The 19,170-nt window shown below is 45.3% G+C and overlaps 1 protein-coding gene across 1 annotated transcript in view; it reads right to left on the reverse strand.

Annotated features, from left to right (window-relative positions):
* Positions 1 to 17,854, reverse strand: part of ISM1 (isthmin 1) — an 82,932-nt gene extending 65,078 nt beyond the window's left edge. Inside the window, exon 1 of the mRNA XM_068232475.1 lies at positions 16,903 to 17,854. Coding sequence (XP_068088576.1) covers positions 16,903 to 17,016 — 114 coding nt within the window. The 5' untranslated portion in view covers positions 17,017 to 17,854. The remainder of the gene's footprint in view (positions 1 to 16,902) is intronic.
* Between the last annotated feature and the right edge of the window lie 1,316 nt (positions 17,855 to 19,170).

Genomic DNA, 19,170 nt, shown 5'->3' on the forward strand with positions numbered 1-19,170 from the left:
ATCCGCAAACCGCCTGTGAAAACGCTTGACTAATTTCAATGGGATGGTGCACACCAGCGGTTTGAGGTTTTTAGCAAACCGCAAACGTGGGTCCTGTAGCACTTTTGCGGTTTACAGAAGCGTTTCTGCCTCAATGTAAAGTATAGGAAAACCGCAAACCGCTCTGGAAAATGCTAGGTCAGAGCAGTTTTCCAGGCGTTTTTGTTACAGAAGGTGTTTAGTAACAGCTTTTACTGTAACAATATTTGTAATCTGCTACACAAAAACGCTCCAAAAAACGCCAGGCATGTTTAGAAAACATCTCTAAACATGCCTAGAATCGCTCTGAAATCTGCTCCAAAACCCTCTAGCGTTTTGAGGATCTGCTAGCGGTTTGGTGTGCACTGGGCCAAAAACTGCTAGACCATGTTGGATACTGAATGAGGTCACTTTTTAGGGCGTTTTTGCTACAATGGCAGGTATAGGAAAAACACAAAATGCTCACAAAATAGCTTTATGCGGCGATTGCGTTCGCGCTTTTTAGAATTAATACATTTTATTCACTTGCGTCAGGAAGCGAAAAAAACAAAAATCGCTCTGCAAAAGCGCAAAAAAAAAAAAAAAGAGAGATCACTCACAAAGTCGCAAAAACGCTGGCCTCAGCGATTGCAGATGTGAACAAAGCCTAAGGGCTCAAACCCACTAGCAGCCTTTTCTAAAGCGCTAGTGATCTGAAAAAGCTCTTGCTAATGCTATAAATGAATTTTATAAATCACATCTCAAGTGGGATCACATCCATAGCATTACATTAGCATGAGCTTTTAAAATCACAAAGCGCTCAGAAAAGCGCCTTTAGGGCCCATTCACACTTGCTGATCGCAAACCGCTAGAGATTTTGCTAGCGTTTTGCTCTGCCGGTTTTTGGCGATTAACGCCAAATAAAATAAATCACCATTCACACCTGGCAATTTTTTAGCAATCACGTTTTGCGCTTCTATAGCACTAAACCGCGATCGCCGGGAAATCGCCTGAAAATGGTGCAGGCTACGCGTTTGCGTTTCTGGGCAATTTGCGCAAATAGCCCAAATGAGAACGGGCCCATAGACTTATTGCCCTAGCGCTTTGAAAAGCGCTAGCGTTTGAGCGTTTTGCTGAAAATAGCCGGCAAAACGCTCAAGTGTGAATGGGCCCTTAATGGGTTTCAGGCCTCAGAAAAACTACCAAGCAATAACCTCCCTGGCGTTATGATTATTTCCAGATTTAGGCCAGGTACACACTTGTTAGCGAATGGAAGGCCACGGTTTCTGTCATGTGCGTATCTAGTGGCATAAAAAGCGCATACAAGACACATTACATTGCGTCATCATTGACTTTCATTATGTGCGTTTTTGAAAAATATGCAACAAAACCAGCGTTTTTTAAAACGCATATTATAAAACGCATATGCGTTTGATGCGGGCCACTGACCAACATTGCAGGCAAAACCGCTGCGTTTTCCGCAACGCTAGCGTTTCTGCTAAGTGTGTTCCCAGCCTCAAGGTCTAAAAGCTGTGCAATTCTTTCACAAGCTTTTACATCGGGAAAAAAACAAAACAAAAAATACTTATCACAGAGAGATCTGCAGCAGCTCCTCCATATAACTCACTCAGGCAACGGGATTACCTCTCTGAGCTGCGGAATTCCGTCCCGAGCGCGACTCTGGATTACCACCAAGGAGGTAAAAGTGAACCCAAGGTGAGAGTGATATGGAGACTGCCATATTTATTTCCTTTAAAAAAAATAAAAAAATAATACCAGTTGCCTGGCAGTCCTGCTGATCTATTTGGCTGCAGTAGTGTCTGAATAGCACCACAAACAGCTAATCTTGTCAGATCTGACAATAATGTCAGAAACACCTAATCTTCATATGCTTGTTCAGTGTCTATGGCTGAAAGTATTATGCTAAGTACAGACTTTAGACTATAGTCGTTTGCAACAGCAGTTAACGATCGTTCAGCCGACAATTGGGGAAGAATGTTTAGCGAACTATCATTAAATATGATGAACGATAATTGGTAGGAGGAAATTTGGGGTTGAAATGGAATAAACTGAATGACAATCAATACAAAACAAAGGTGTGTATAGATGTCGTTAGATAACGATCCTTGGCGCATGCGCAGAATCCATCACCCAGCAAACTGACGTCACTTTTGTATTCGCACGCAACAATCATTCATGATCCGTCGTTTGGACATAAAGTCAGTTGTAAAGTTTGTTCAATTAAGAGCTCAGCGAATGGTCGTTCGTCTAACTATCTGTTACGAATAGAGATGGGCCGAACCTCCGATTTTAGGTTCGCGAACCGCAATAGACTTTAATGGAGAGGCGAACTTGGAAATTTAGAAAAAATTATGGTGGCCAGAAAAATGATGGAAAAGATGTTTCAAACGGTCTAAGGGCTGGTTCAGACGGACGCTTGCAGAGCGTTTACTGCCAGCGTTCGGGCTTGGTGTTAAACGCTCCCATTCAAGTGAATGGGAGCGTTTGTACCAAGCTTTCACACACGTTTACACGAACGCGGCGTTCGGGTCCCGATTTTTCCTGGCGTTCAAGGAGCCCCTGGAAGCTACATGTAGCTTCCAGGGGCGGTTAACCGCGATGGGTAATGTCCCCCCAGGGGAAGAAAAAACGCGACCGCATCCGAACGCAACGCGAACGCTGCTGAAAGCCCAAACACATTGCCGCCGCGACGCCTCCAAACGTCCGTCTGAACCAGCCCTAACACCTGGACAGAGATATGGTGGAGTGGGATACACGTCAAAAGTCTCAATAAAAAAACCTAGACTTGATACAAACCACTGTTTTAAGGTCAGAAATCTCATTGAATGTTAAATTGCAGGCCTACACTGCTTTACAACATCAGGAAGTGTAATCTTCTCTCCCCCTTCCCTCCTCCCTCCCTCCTTCCCTGGCTTCAGCACGTAGCATTGTAGTGTGTGGTGTTGGTGGTATAATGGTTAGGATAGCAGCCTACCAAGTGGTAGGCCTGGGTTCGATTCCTGGCCAATGTATGCCAGTTGGCTTTTGACATCCTACAAATCCCAAAGCAAGCTCATTTTTCTCTTGGATATATTATAATGGTACATGCTAGGCTGGCTTCTGCATGTAGTGTTGGTGGTGGTATAGTGGTGAGGAGAGCTGCCTACCAAGCACTAGACCTGGGTTCTATTCCCGGCCAATGTATGTGAGCTGGTTTTTGAAATCCTACAATTCCCTGGAAGACAAGACCCTCCTCCAGAGGAGGAGGGAGATGTTATGGGGTTCAATATAAGGAATAACAATCAACCAGGAGCAAGCCAACAATCCTACAAGAGCCTAACTAAGCTCTCCCTAGCAGTCTATCAGCAGCTGTCCCTTAACTAATTACTGTAGGCAGACGAGTGAGTAAAATGGCTGGAGGACCTTGCCTTTTATAGGGGGGGGGGGGGGCTCCAGGAGTGAGCATAGTCTGATTGGTGATAATGTGCCTGCTGACTGATGTAGAGGGTCAAAGTTGACCTTAATGGAGCATTATGGGGGCAAATCGAACTGACGGAAAAGTTCGCTTTCCTGGCGAACGCGAACCGCCCAAAGTTCGCGGGCGAACCGGTCGGCCCATCTCTAGTTACGAACTATAGTAGTCTAAAGTCTGTACTTAGCATTAGAGGCAGAGGATCAGCAGGATAGCCAGGCAACGGCTATTGCTTAAAAGGAAATAAATATGGCAGCCCTTCAATAAAATGTCATCAAAGTGGCAAAGCCACTGCTGAGGAGGGTAACAGGTGTAATCAGGTCATTTAACAAGTGAAATGAATTCAAAATGCAGACTAGACTAGTAATAAACAAATACTGTTCTTAAAAGCTTGTAAGCCCTTCGTTGAAACTGCAGTGTGCCCACCTGATAGATCGTAATGGCCCAGGCATCACGATTAGATAAGTTATGAGTAGGAAATATATTAGGCTATCATAAAAAAACATATCTGAGCTTTGAAAGCCTGCCACTGGTTTCATAAAAAAAAAAAAAAGGAAAAAAAAAAAAAAAAAAAACAAACAACCTTGTAATGCATTTTTATTCCTGTGCGGGAACCGCGTGTCTGAGCTGTGAAGTTTCAGCACAATAAGCATAAGTTTCCTCTCTGCCCAATAACTGTACTGAAATAGCGCTACAATTGCCATGCCCACCCACAGACCTGAATCTGTGCCAGCCATAGATCTTGTGAACAATATTTGTAGATGGAATTGTAACATTAACAAAATTTGTTCACTCTAGAACCTGAACCAATTGTTCAATAATTCTGGTTGAAGCTAGTGCTAGTTGGGGGGGGGGGGGGGGGAGGAAAGGGGGGGGGAGCCTTCACATTGCGTTCAGTTCGCATGGCCATTAGAGGTGGGCATTTTTTTTACCCCCCCTCCAATTCCCAGCGCTTGGGTGAGCGATTTGTTTTTGTGCTAAGCGGTTTTCTAAGCGTTTTTCACCGAGTGGTTTTGTAATTCACTCCCTGATGCAGGAAGTGTACTCTGAGCCGAGGAGAACTTAGAGGGAAGGTTCACGGACAGGTTTAAAAAAAAAAAAAAAAAAAAAAAAAAAAAAATTCTAATGCACTTACCTGGGGTTTCCTCCAGCCCGTGGCAGGCAGGACGTGCCCTCGACGTCGCTCGAGGCTCCCGGTCTTCTCCGGTGGATCACCCGACCTGGCCAGGGGCTGCAGGAAGCCCCAGGTAAGTGGATTAGAATTTTTATTTTATTAAACATGTCCGTGAACCTTCCCTTTAAAAAACACGAACCCAATCGCTGCACAAAGCAATTGTGAGCGTTTTGCGTTTTCCTATACCTTCCATTGAGGCGGAATCACCTCAAAAATGCAGCGCTTCTCTGAGCGGATCGGAAACAAACCGCTCAGATGTGAACTCCATCATAGAGAATTATTGCACAAGCGTTTGAAAAAAAAAAAAAAAAAAAAAAAAGGGCAAAAATCCCTTCAATGTGAAAGAACCCTAAACAAGTTGAAATGATGTACTGAACTGCTAAAAACAATATTATTTGGGTATGCAGAACATGACAAAGATAGAAAATTTAAGTGAAGGAGGATCTGACCAGTATTGCACTAACTTTGGTGTCTTGTCATAGGAAAAGCTATATGGTATAGACCTGAGGAAGGGGACCTAGAGTCACGAAACAAACTCCAACGTGTTGATTGCAAATATACCAGCTCTTATCATTTTTACCTTTTTATTAAAAAATAGATAAATAAATAAAAAATATTGGTATGCAAGTCAGGCTAAGAAATGACTCTTTAAAGAGACACTGAAGAGAAAGAAAAATTATAAAGAATTGGTTGTGTAGTACGGATAATTACTAGAACATTAGTCGCAAAGAAAAATATTCTCATTTTTATTTTCAGTTAGTTTGTTTTTAATAAAATTGCATAATTTTCTAATATTTGCAGTTTACACACTACTAAGCACTCTAAATGATTTTACAGAGCAGGCTAGTTAACTTCTGAACTGTCCTCTGCAGGAAATAAAAATTAAAAAAACACAGATATAGACACTTGAGATAATATGCTTCAGAAGACAGAGCTCTCTGCGACTTTGAGGGCTGGAACCCACAAGGGAGATTTTGAGCGTTTGAAAACGCTAGCGTTTTGTAAAAAACGCTCAGCTACTGTAAATGGATGGAGCAACTTCCACTGGAGCGATTGTGATTAGAAAAATCACAAACGCAGGACATGCAGCATTTTGGGAGCGTTAGCGCTTTAATGTTAAGTATGTAATCGCTGGCGTAATCGCTCATCAAAACCTGAACTGAGCGATTTTGCAAGCTTGTTGAAGTTACTGCACACTAACAAAATTAAAATTAAATTGAAAGGACCAATCAGACTTTAAAAACGCTAATCGCTACACAACCGCTGGCAAATTGATACATTTTTTAAAAGTGCTCCCTAAAACACTCATGAAATCGCTTACAAACTGCTCATACAAAACGCTAGCGATTGCGATTAGCGATAGCGTTTTGTAGTGGGTTCCAGGCCTGAAAGTGTGGAGCTCAGTGGCTCTTTTGCATAGATAACACCTGGAGTTTCTTAACTCTTTCTGTACTGGAAACATTATTAGACTTATGTCTGCGCCTAATGTTTTATTTCTTAGCTGTACTACACAACCAATTTTTTCCCCCTTCTCTTCAGTGTCTCTTTTAAGGGTTCAAACCCACTAGTAGCCTTTTCTAAGCGCTAGTGATTTTGAAAAGCTCTTGCTAATGCACTGCTATGAGCGATTTTTATTTTAAATCACATCACTCAAGTGGGATCATACCCCTAGCATTACATTAACAAGGGCTTTTCAAATCACAAGCACTTAGTAACGGCTTAAGGTAGCCAAACATCTAGTGGTGATGGGCAGAGTCAACCTAGAGACAAATCTCATCTGAGTAGAGAGAGATCTGTTGGCTGCCCATACACCACAGGCCAATTCCCGATCAATTTTATGCTGAAATCGATCAGGAATCGGCCTTGTGATGCCGCATGCAACTGCCTTGCTGTCTCGATGCTATCCCCCTAATGTTAAATGTCCCCCTGGTGCCCAGTGCAAGTACACTGTCAGCGACCTGCGCTTGTCCCCACTGGCTCCAGGCGCACTCAGTTCTCCATACAAGTGCGCCACAAGGTTGCCTAAGGTAAGGTGTCGGCATGTGTGACGTCTGCCATCAACATGTGCACTTACTAGGTAATAGGCCTGAACGATTTTAGGAAAAAATTGAATTGAGCGATTTCTGTCTGAAATTGCGATTTTGATTCGATGCACGGTTTCCTTCTAATCAAGCTTTGTTCCACCTCTTTGCCTAGTTGTTCCCTCCTCTGTCTCTTTGTGCCCCCTTTATGCCTCCTCTGGGTCTCTCTCTTGCCCCCTTTGTGTCTCTCTGTGCCTCCTCTGTCCCCCAAGCTGCATCAGTTCTGGACATAGCTTCTAATGCACAGAATACTTCCTGTATGTCATGTGACATACAGGAACCCGGAGTTTTGCCATGTGAAAATGACGTGATCGCGATAATTGCCGCTTAGACGATTCCGAAATTGTGATCTTGGTGATCACGATTTCGATTTAAATTCGATTTATCTTTCAGGCCTACTAGGTAACCACGTGGGGCACGGGTGTATGTGGAGCGGAGTGCGCCCAGAGTTCATCTCATTCTTCCTGCTTCCCATAACTCCATGAAAAAAAAATCATTTGGCTAAAGTAAAATTTTCGGACAGGAAGTTCGCCTTTTACTTTCAACCCCATCCTCATCACAGCAACCCTGCCTCTTCCTGCCGTAAAGGAATCATCAGGCATTTTTAAGATATATTCCATTTACTTACCTGGGGCTTTCCCCAGCCCCTCACAGCTTGCTGACCCACGCTAACCTCTCCATTCGCAGCCGCCGGCCCGGGGTCCCTGCACGGTGCAGAGGATGACCTCGAGGTCGTCCTTACTGTGGCCTGATTGAAGCACCACTGTCAACCCAGCCCATGTTGTCTGTGGCGTACTATGCAGGCGCACAGTCTGCAGTCTTCTTAGCATTTCCAATGTTAACTGTGGAGATTTTGAATCCAATCCTGATGCAATTTCCTCCCTTATGCTGGGGATACACAGTACGTTTCTGTACCGTGTATTGACCAGCTGATCTGGCCAGCTCATAATATTCAGCTGGTCCAATAACGCTGCTCGATCCACGCCGGCGGTAATCGATCTGCGCGGACAAGCGGGGACGCGGCGGGAGTCGATCCGGAGGCATAAAATAAACAATTTTTTATTTTATGCACCACAGTTACACTTTAAAAATAACACCCCTGTGTTTAGCTTAGGTAGCTTTGCCTTAGGTCAGGTATACTTTGTGTTAAGTAAACAAGCACTTTTACTAAAGTAAAGTCTGGTACACACTTTCAATTATGGATTGGTCAATCACTGACCAATCATGCTACAGTAAAGCCAGGTGCAGGCTTTCAATTATGATTGGCCTATCAATGACCAATCTTACCACCTCTCTGTAGGAGGAGGGTTTACTTATACACAATCTGCTCAAAGAATGCAAGATCTATTGACCCTCATACTACATGGAGGTGGTAAAATTGGTCAGTGGTTGGCCAATCATAAATAAATGTGTACCAAGCTTAATTCTAAAAACTAGGTAAAAAGGAAGAAAACAACTCCAGGAAGTCACAATTCCCACTTTATTGGCACAATCCGCCTTTAACTATCCATACAAGCGCTTGGAATTCTGGCAGAGTTTTGCATCACTGTTTTGAATCCATTCACAAACACACATCATAAACGCAAGGTCATAATCAGCACTTCAAAACTCACTCAGAATAGATTACAGCCGCAGAGGTTTTTAGAAGCCATAAAATGAAAGGGACTGAAAGGGAACACCAGCCTCTCCCCCCTCCCTCATCCCCACCACTCTTTCCAGCACTCATGCAGAACTGTGCAAGCGTACAAACAAAACGCCAGGGAGCATGGAAGCCCGAGTCGTCTCTCCCTCCTGGAAAGCTGCTTATAGTGGAACAGTAAACAGAGACCTTTAATTAATTCGGAGCCCCTCGTCTGTCCTGTATCGCACTGTATGTACAGCTTGCGAACCAGATCCGAGATTTCCGCCGCGGATGTTTCATCCGCCCCAGCTTGATATTAATTGCCCGAATACGATCGCACAAAATATTTGCTCTGGGTACTTAAATTCAAAAAAATACAGCTGCTCAAACAAAAACAAAAAAAATAATTTACTAGAAAGGCCGTCAGCAGATAGAATTACCATATTGAAGCTTTCAAATCCTGTTACATTAAAGGGGGATAATCTAAACCAGTTGGTAGCAAAGGGGGACTTCTAGGGTCCAGAAATGGCAAGAAGTGTTGGACTAGACGTAGAAGGACTGTCACGTGTAGCTGGAAGGAGAAGGACATTCCACAATGAGTGACAACTTTCTCAAGTGATGTGTTGCACATTCCAGTGGCAGGCATATGACCACATATACCCTTCTGCAATAAACAAAAACCACAAAACAACAAAATAAAAAAGGTTCCATTACAACAACCAAAATTTAAAGTCTAACGCTACGAACAGACATTTGATAATTGTCGTCTGAAACGTCAGATAACGACAGTTTCAGCTGCGTGTACAGCGGCAGATGATCGATATTGCTCAGGCATCGAGGGTAGAGGCGTATCTAGAGGGGCGCAGGCATGGCTCATGCCATGGGCGCCACAGTACCATGGGCACCAAGCCTGCTCCGTTGCTGCATCGCCATGCCTGCCCCATCACTCAGACCCCAAATCAGAATAATTCAGTTATTTGGGGAACATGGCTACTTAATTTATGTACTTGGCTTACTGTTAGAAAACAGGACATAGTGGGAATAGGTTTAACTTTTGCAATATCCCAAGCCAAAAATTCAGGCAACCATAACACATGTATGCGAGAAAGGATGCAGTTTTTATAGGTTAGGGGACTCTAACCAGGAGGAGGGGGGGGGGGGGGGGGGGTTGGGCAATTTCAGTGATCGTCATAGGCTCTATATTACCCAGATACACCTCTGATCGAGGGTCGTTAAAGAGGAACTTCAGCCCAAACAATTTCATTAAGTTACAATAGTTCTGTTAAATTAAACTAGATAGGTAATATAATCTCTTAGGCCTTGTTCATATTGCATTACGAAAAATCCTGTAATTTAAAAAAAGTCCCCTGGGGGAGGTACTTACCTCGGGAGGGGGAAGCCTCTGGATCCTAATGAGGCTTCCCCTGTGATTCTCAGTCCCTGCGTTATCCAGCTGCATCCCCCAAGTGCGGTGATGTAAATATTTACCTTCCGGGATCCAGCGCAGGTGCACTAGCCAATCTCCAGTCTTCTTAAAGGGATACTTAAGTCAGGGCAAAAAAAATGAGGTTAACTCACCTGGGGCTCCCCTCAGCCCCCTGCAGCTGATCGGTGCCCTCGCAGCTCTGGTCCGATGCTCCTGGGCCCGCCGGCGACGACTTCCGGTTTCGCCGTCACCGGCAGACAGGCATGGGAACGCGAGTGATTCTTCGCGTTCCCAGCCGCAATAGCAGACAGCCACAATAGCACCCCCTATACTGCTATTGCGGCAAGAAGGCCGCAATAGCAGTATAGGGGGTGCTATTGTGGCTGGGAACGCGAAGAATCACTCGCGTTCCCATGCCCGTCGCCCGGTGACGGCGAAACCGGAAGTCGACGCCGGCGGGTCCAGGAGCATCGGACCGGAGCTGTGAGGGCACCGATCAGCTGCAGGGGGCTGAGGGGAGCCCCAGGTGAGTTAACCTCATTTTTTTTTGCCCTGACTTAAGTATCCCTTTAAGGCGGAAATAGCCGAACCCGATCGATCCGCTCTACTACGCAGGCACAAGTCCTTTTGCAGTGCTCCTACTCCTCCACCTGCTCACTCCTAGTCAGTCTGCGGATTCAGGTATATTGGAAACAGGCCCTAAAAAGCTGTATTTGGCATGGTTCTTTCAACAGAAGGAGCGTAAGGCAACTATCATTTTGCCTATGCCTCAAAAGTGTAATTCCATGTTCATTGTAAATAAACATAAAGTTGCTAAGGCAGATCAATACCACACTGGCAATTTTGTGATTTAATGCAAACCTGTTGAGTACATGACAGGAAACGGTCATTTAAAGGACAACAAAAGTGAGAGGTATATGGAAGCGTCCCTATTTTATTTCCTTTTCAGCAATACCATTTGCCTGGCAGCCCTGCTGGTCTATTTGGCTGCAGTAGTGTCTGAATCACACCACAAACAAGCATGCAGATTTGAAGAAAATGCCAGAAACACCTAGTCTGCATGCTTGTTCAGGGTCTATAACTAAAAGTATTAGAGGCAAAGGATCAGCAGGATAGCCAGGCAACTGGTAATGCTTAAAAGACAATACGGCAGCCTCCAAATAATTCTCACTTCAGTTGTCCTTTAAAGTGGATCTGAACTCACTTCTCTGCTCTAAATAATGGCAGCCTCCGTATGCCTCTCAGTTCAGGTGTACTTGAAATGTGATTGATTGCAGTGAATTACTGCAAATAAGCTGAGCGTCTTATGCCATTACCAAAGCCAATACTCAATTGTCACTAGTAATGCTCCGATCTGCTAAAGGAAATTGGGCCATACGTGGCTTTTTATAGCACCACCATAGAACCAAGATGACACATGACCCGAGGATGCATAAGTTAAACAATGACCTCATGCTTTACTGAACCCATTTTATATAGGAACACTATGACTGAACCCACATTGCACAACGCAGGAGACGGGACATGCACTAGTAGCAGCAACTCACTGTACTTCACTTTCAACTCCCTCATTCCAATTGCTTCAATATGTGCTGATCTTCAGCTCAGAGAATCAAAAACGAGACTTATCAGCACTGATTAAGAGTCCGGTCATACTACGATGACGTCTGGAAGTAACCATGAACGACTCAATTCATCACCATGATCTGATCTCCTCAAGTACAGCCTTTTGACAGCTTAACCACGCATGGAGAGAATACTAACTGTAACAGTAGGAAAGACTAGAAAGATTTCCTATCATTCCTTTCCACCGCTTCTGAGCAAGTGGCTGAATAATGCACCGCTGGGTGGCCATGATCTCTGAGTTCAGAAAACTGCTGTGTTGGAGTGGCCACTTTGCTGCCTCCCCTCCCAACAGGCTGCTCTTTAACCTGTAAGCTTCACCTGTCACAAACTCACCTAAGAAAAAGGAAGGCACTGGATCCCTTGGAGCAGGGTCGTCAAACCCAACTACAAAGTGGGCCGAAACTGAACACTGGGATCAAGTCGCGGGCCAACCTCAATGTCTACTAGCCACCTCCCTTTTAATGTTTCCTGGTATCTAATGTCTTCTCTCCACCCACTATACAGTTCCCCGGTGTCTAGTGGCCTTCTTACCTCCCCTATACATTTCCCTAGTGGCTAGTAGCACCTACCTCCAATATACAATGCTTTAGTGTTTAATGCTTTCCCCCCTACCTAAACCATATGGCTTCCCTGGTGTTCTAGGGCTTCACCTCCAACATAGCTTCCCTGGTGGTCTAGAGTGGGCCAAACATAATGCTAAGTTGGGAAACCACTTAGGAGCCAAATGTGATGGCTCTGAGGGCCAGATAGGGCCCATGGGCCAGAGTTGGACATGTATTCCTTAGAGCCTTCTTAGTCCTCTCTATGTCCCCTTGTTCCACCACCGGCCTCCAATTGCAGTGGTCCACCTTTAATGCTGAAGTCTTCTGCAGGAATCAGGACTTGATCCATCGAGTGACAATTTGAGTCTGAGTGCTATATAGACGCATCAATTGCCTATAGGCCAGTGACATTTTACGTTGCTATGGAAGGAGGGGGTGGGGCAGTGCGGGTTCATTCGGAAAGGGTAAGGTGGAGAACAATGTTCCTGGACAGGGTGATCTGGCACTACCAATCTCTTGGGAACACAATGGAGCCACTATACATAGAATAGATTTTCAGCAGAGTTGCTCCACCTGGCCACCACGGAAGAGAACCAATGATGGTTTTATCACAGGCACAGCAGATTCGTTTTTTCACTTATCTACACAACTTAAGATAGCAAATTAGCCATCTGATTCATAAAGAATAAAAAGAAGGAGTAGGAGAAGAAGTAGTAGCAAGAACTGGTTGTCACGAAGTAGAAAGAAAGACACTCCTACATTAAAGATCAACATTTTAGGATATAATGAAAATATCCAACAATACCAGGCTATCAGATTTGAGCTCAACTACATATCTCTCTCTTATACCTTTATGCCCCGAGGCCAGGCTTACATCCAGAAAGTTGGGTTGATGTGGCTCTGTACATTTTATAGGATTGCTATACACCAGCGGTTCTGTATGTAAGCCTGGCTTCAGGGGCGTAAAGAGATCATTTGCACATTCAGTAGTAAAACATTGTGGGAGACTTAAAGCTGAATTATCGCAAATACCTAAGAATACAATACAATAACATTTCTATAGTGCTTTTCTCCCATAGGACAAACTACACTGAGCACTTATGTGAAAGGAGATGCAATGTAAATGTAGACAGTACCCGACTGATGTTTGGATATAACAGGACCAGCTATGGTGTGCTTCAAGCTAAGCGGGTCACAAAATGTTCTCAGATCTGCACAAATACTTCAGCCAACATTAAAAAAAAAAAATCCACGTGAATAGTTTTCAGTTATTAGAAACTACACAGGGCCCTGTAGGAGAGGAGAGCAGACACACCTTTGATGTCCATATGTTTGGAATTTGGAGTTTGCTGCACTACACAGTATAAATCTCAGCCCTAATCTGTCTCTGCCTGGAAGATTTTACAATCTCATCATTTTGCAGCGCTATAAAGTAAAGGAGTAAGCATATGGCAGCAGTTTCTGAAGTGACAGACGCTGGGCCTTGTTTTTCTCATCTTGTGCCAAGTTTCTTTTAATGGATATTCTACTACCAATGTATAGTTCAGTATCGGGCTACACACAGTTTATGCCGTACCACTATTCCTAAGAAGTTCTGCCATCGATAAAAGCCAACTGGAGACAGGCAGATTTCTGTCCATTAATGAGAGATAGTGAAGGAGATCGGCATGCTTCTGAGACATCATAAAGTAGATGGGATCAATGTAACACACCTATATAGATGAGGTGACCCAATATGACGCTTTATGATTCAATGACAGCTTGGTGTTGCTAAACAGGTCACCCCACCTTGTGCAGTCAGCCCTTCATGGTGATCAGAAACTAGGCACAGTGGTTTTTGTAAGCCTAGTCGTTCCCATGCTAGAGCATTCTTGGCTAAGGCAGCCGAGAATCTAATGTGTATATAGTGGTCCTGATGCATTGGCCAGATCCTCTACCTTACTTCTCCCACTTGAAGCCACTCTGTCATGCACCATGCAGTCGTCCCTCTCCACAACAACCGAACTCAACACTACTCTACAGGTTGGAGATGTTTCTATACAGAACTTAGCCCTGAACTGTGGCCCAAGGGATCTATTCCTGAATGCTGAGGGCAACAGAAATGGTGTGTATGCACCTTCCTAAGCTGATTGCTATTGTATTCCACTGCAGCCGGAGGCCACTGCTCTCCCCCCCCCCCCACAGTACAATCAGTATATGTTGCTTTGGCTGAGCATATACTGTACATCTGTATAGACTAAGTAGGATAGAAAGTGCTTCTCTAAACATTCCCTTTACTACACAGGAAAGGCAATACGAGCTCAAATTCACCATCAACATATCATCCAAGAAATATCAATAACTCTTGAGAAGATCTGATATGACTCAGGTAAGGGTGGGTGGAAAGCCCTACTCACTTGATAAGGGGAAAAAAAAAGAAACAAAAAAACAAAAAAAAAACAAACAAAAAAAAAAAACACACCACTCCTCTCAAGAGACAACTTCAGCTCCTCGTCCCATAGCATATTCTATTCTTTAAAGGGCAGTACAATAGGCAGTGTCACAATGGGGGAAGCTGAAGTTTCAGCAGAAACAACAGTTATCAGCTGAGCACTCTTTTCCTCTGTCACTGAAGAGTTCCAGTGATGTCAGGGTGCACCTGTACACACCCACATGTCCGACACCATCTGGAAGTATCGCTTTGTCCAAGGAAACACAAACGTTTACAACAACTTAAGATACCAAATTTCACTTAGCTGACATAGAACAGTCTCAGGGACTAAATGACTGGAGGTTACAAATGAACTCTTCTAGATGACTAGTTAGTTATGACAGTATTCTACTTCTAGCTCCACTGACATAAACTGGTACGCTCAGCCAAGTGTCCAAGTTTACTCTGAACATTTTTTTGCCTGACAGCAGTCGTATCCCACTTGTATGTCCACCATTCTCTAAAGTCTATCAGTAGCAGAAAGAGCAGTAATGGTTCAAGTTCTGCCATTAGCACAACCATTGTTATAGCATCCCCTGAAGATTGCCCCCATGTCAGAGGTCAGATGTGTAGTCTCTCTAAATTACTACTGAGCAATATACAGCAGAGACAAACTGACTACCCCTTCTGGGTGGAAGCCAAATTTTAGATCTTATCTCCTTTCTTTATTCTACTATGCAGACAAAAGTTGGCTTCAGCCAATTAACCTCCACACCAAACAATGACCAGGAGCCAGGCATCCAAAATAAAAAACTACAGCTGGTGCTAAACTTAGCTTTTCTATTACCATCAATGAACACACATCTTCCCTGATACTTGAAAGAACCTACTGCCTCCTAGACTGGACAAGCTGGCTCCAAATAACTCCATGTATTCGCTTGTCCCTCTTTACACAAGTGATCACTGGGACCAATATACAGCACTTGGCAATACAGACTCATTCTTGACCAACGTCACATGTATTCATAGTTCAAATACACTTTTTTCCTCCTCCATTTTCAACTAGGATGAAAAACTTGTCTGACAGAAAAGATGTTAGTGGACTCACTTTGGATCCATTACGTACTAGAAATGTCCACATGTTTGTTAAATAATTGGAAATAGTTTGTGCTACAAACAGCTCCAACAATAAAAAGGTTACGTTATAAAATAACATCCTATAGTTACTCTAGTTGGTTGAGTTGTCATCCAGTTTTCCAGGACATCAATATCCTCTTACCTACCAGTCACTTTCAGAGTAACTGGCTACTAGCAAACACTGGGTATAAGATCTTCCAACTGTAGAAACTCTGGAGAAATTGAAAGCTACTTTAGTTTTGGTTAGGCACATTCCTTTCTTTGCAAAGAAAAAAAAAAAAAAAAAAAAAAAAAAAAGGGGACTTGTCATCCAGGGCTTGCCACATCTTTGGACAACGTGTTGCCAAATCAGTGTCAAAAGGTATTCTAGTTCAGACTGGATTGAGTAGAGACCCTTTCCTCCTGTACCATTAGCCTCTACTTACTAAGCAAGCAACTTTAAAACTGCACCCCAAAACATTTACAGTACAGGGCAACTTAATATTTTGGTGCTATATAGATGAAATAATCATTAAGATGTGTAAGAGCTAAACCTCAGTCAATGCCATTGGCATTCAAAGTGGTTAGCACTCATCTTGAAGAAGATCTACCAATCTACACCAATATAACATCACAGGTTTGATTCCCAGCCAGGACACTTAAGGCCCATACACACGTCTGATTTTCGCAAACGACCCGTCGGTTGGACTTCCAATCGACCGGTCGTTCGGACGTCAAATCGGGCGTGTGTATAGTCTGTCGCTCAGCTGATAAGACTGGACTTGAGCGATCCGCTTGGCGTGCTCTTCTACTGAAGTCAGTTTCATTTTGACATTTGTGTTGCCATTGATAATTATTAATTTATAAATTTATATAGCACCATCTCTTCCACAGCGCTGTACAGAGTATATTGTCTTGTCACTTAGCTGTCCCTCAAGAGGGGCTCACAATCTAATCACTACCATAGCCATAAGTCTATGCATGTATCGTAGTCTAGGGCCAATTAACTTATATGTATGTTTTTTGGGATGTGGGAGGAAGCCAATGAGCCTGGAGGAAACCCACACAGACATGGGAAGAACATACAAACTCATTGCAGATAGTGCGCTGGCTGGGTTTTCGAACCAGAGACCCATCTCTGCATGCTACCCCAAATTATCCTTGGTATATGATACATTTACCTTTGAGGTTTTTCTGAGGGACTCAGAAACGTGCAGTGTAAAGTACCGCAAACTATATGTATTTCAATATGCTTACTAGGAATAACTATGACAGCCTTGTATATGTACTATTCAGCATCTTGTCTTATCTACTAATCAAAAACTTTATACATCTAGCCAAGGGCATGCAACTTCTGCATCTCAACAAGCCAACATCCTGATAAACCAGTTGCTGATGAGCTATATGAAGACATCTACAGACATGGCAATGTCTCACCTGGTGCTGGCTGACATTGGCAGGGCTGGCAGGGCTGCCCCTGAGCACAGTGATGTGCAGAGTCAGTAAGAGAAGTCCAAGAAGCAGCAGTAACTCGGCTGCCAGCCGCACCATCCTCTTGATGCGCCCAGCTTTCAGTGCCCGCTCACTCGGGCCAGCTGCACCCCCGCTCTCCGGGTCCAGGGGGTCCGGCTGGGTGGAGGAGCCACCACCGCAGCACTGCGAAGCCACTGCGGGACGGGAAGGAACAAAGCCCCAGGGAAAGCTGCAGGGGAGGGGGCAGGCGAGGGTCTCCCCAAGCCCGGGGGTGGAGGCAGATCAGCAGCGGGCAGGACTTCCCCGAGCCAGCTGAGATCCAGAGTTATCATGGGCCGCTTCCTGCACCCCACTGCTCACCCCCCCACCCCTTACAGCACGCGTGCCCAGGTGAGAGGTGTGCAGTACCCCGGCGCACCGGATCGTCCAGGGGGGCGCTGTGCCGGGACTGCTGGGGGTTATTGTCCAGCCGCGCTCCACGTGTAGCCAGGCATGCACAGATCACAGGGGAGATCTCCGGCCAGAGGGCAATCCTGGGACGCCTTGTAGGGAGATCGCATCCAACTCACTCCAGATCAGGGATTCCCGAGCACACGCCGAGCGATGTCCGATGTGCACACTGTATCCATCCTGCAGCGCAAATCTCTACAGCCAGGCTGCTACCTGGCTCATCACAACAGCTGGAGATCTGGATTTCCCGCTGTAGCTTTTTGATGCTCTATCTCCGCCCCCCGGACTGCCTCCACCATCCCCACTACTCCTGGGCTGTGTACTCCGGGGCTCTGCAGCGGCTGCCTGCCTGACTCTACAGACACTCGTCCAGCGTGTCAAATGGGCTTTATTTGCAGTGCTTGTTGTTGGTGTGTACGTGTTACCCCCTCCCCCTGTCATTACCCTACACTGCCATCTCCTCTCTCTCCCCTCTCCCTGTCATTACTCTGCCCTTCCACCTCAAATCTACCCTCTCTCTTCCCCCAGCTCCTCCCTCATTGCCCTACCCTCCAACCTCCATCTCCTCTATACCCTCATCTCCCCTCTTATTACCCAGCCCTCCTAATCTGTCCTCTCTCCCTGTCATTACTCTGCCCTCCCACTTCCAATCCAAATCCAATCCAATCTCCGCACTAACCCCATCTCTCCTCTCATTACTCTGCTCTCCCACCCCCATCTCCTTTCTCCTTGATCTTTCCCCTCTCATTACCCTGCCCCCATCTCCCCTCTAATTACCCTGCCATCCATCTCTACTCTCATTACCCTGCCCTCCATCTCACCTCTAACCAGAGCAGGGACAAGGTCCTCCAGCACCCAAGGCTGAGACACCAAAGTGCGCCCCTCCATCCCTCCCACCCCAGCTGTCACACACTGATTGCTATTAGACTAAGATGGCCACAGGGCCCACAACCTCCCCAACACCTTAATATCTAGTTATCTGGCTTGCAGTCACTGCTATGTATCCCCTTTTCTTATTTCTTTCTGCTTCATACACAATTAGGAATGACAGCTGAATGAATTGTGCGCCCCCTCCTACACTGCGCCCTGAGGCTGGAGCCTCTCCAGCCTATGCCTCGGCCCGGCCCTGCCTCTAACTACCCTGCCCCACATCTCCTCTCATTACACTTCCCCATCTTCTCTCTCATTACCCTGCCACCCCATCTCTCCTCTCATTACCCTGCTACCCCATCTCTACTTTCATTACCCTGCCCCATCTCCCCTCTCATTACCCTGCCACCCCATCTCTCCTCTCATTACCCTGCCCCACATCTCCCCTCTCATTACCCTGTTCCCCCTCTCCCCTCTCATTACCCTGCTACCCCATCTCTACTTTCATTACCCTGCCTTCCCACACCAATCTCCTTTCTCCTCCATCTCCTCCCCTCTCATTACCCTGCCTCCATCTCTCCTCTCATTACCCTGCCCCCACCATCTCCCCTCTCATTACCCCACCCTACCCCCTCCCTCCCCCATCTCCTCTTTCATTACCCTGCCCTCACCCTCAATGTCCAAATCCAAATCCAAAAAAGCTTTATTGGCAGGACCAAATACATTTAGCATTGCCAAAGCAAAACAACAAAACATTAACATGGGGGGGGGGGGGGGGGGGAATTGTGGGAATAAGGGAAGGATAAAGGGGGTTGGGGTATATAGTCCATAGGTGTGTGGAGGATGTAAGGGACAGCATGGGGGACTGGGATATACAGTCCATAGGGGGGTATTGGGGGGAATACAGTCCAT

The sequence above is a fragment of the Hyperolius riggenbachi genome, chromosome 4, assembly GCF_040937935.1.
Source record: "Hyperolius riggenbachi isolate aHypRig1 chromosome 4, aHypRig1.pri, whole genome shotgun sequence".
Taxonomy (NCBI): Eukaryota; Metazoa; Chordata; class Amphibia; order Anura; family Hyperoliidae; genus Hyperolius; species Hyperolius riggenbachi.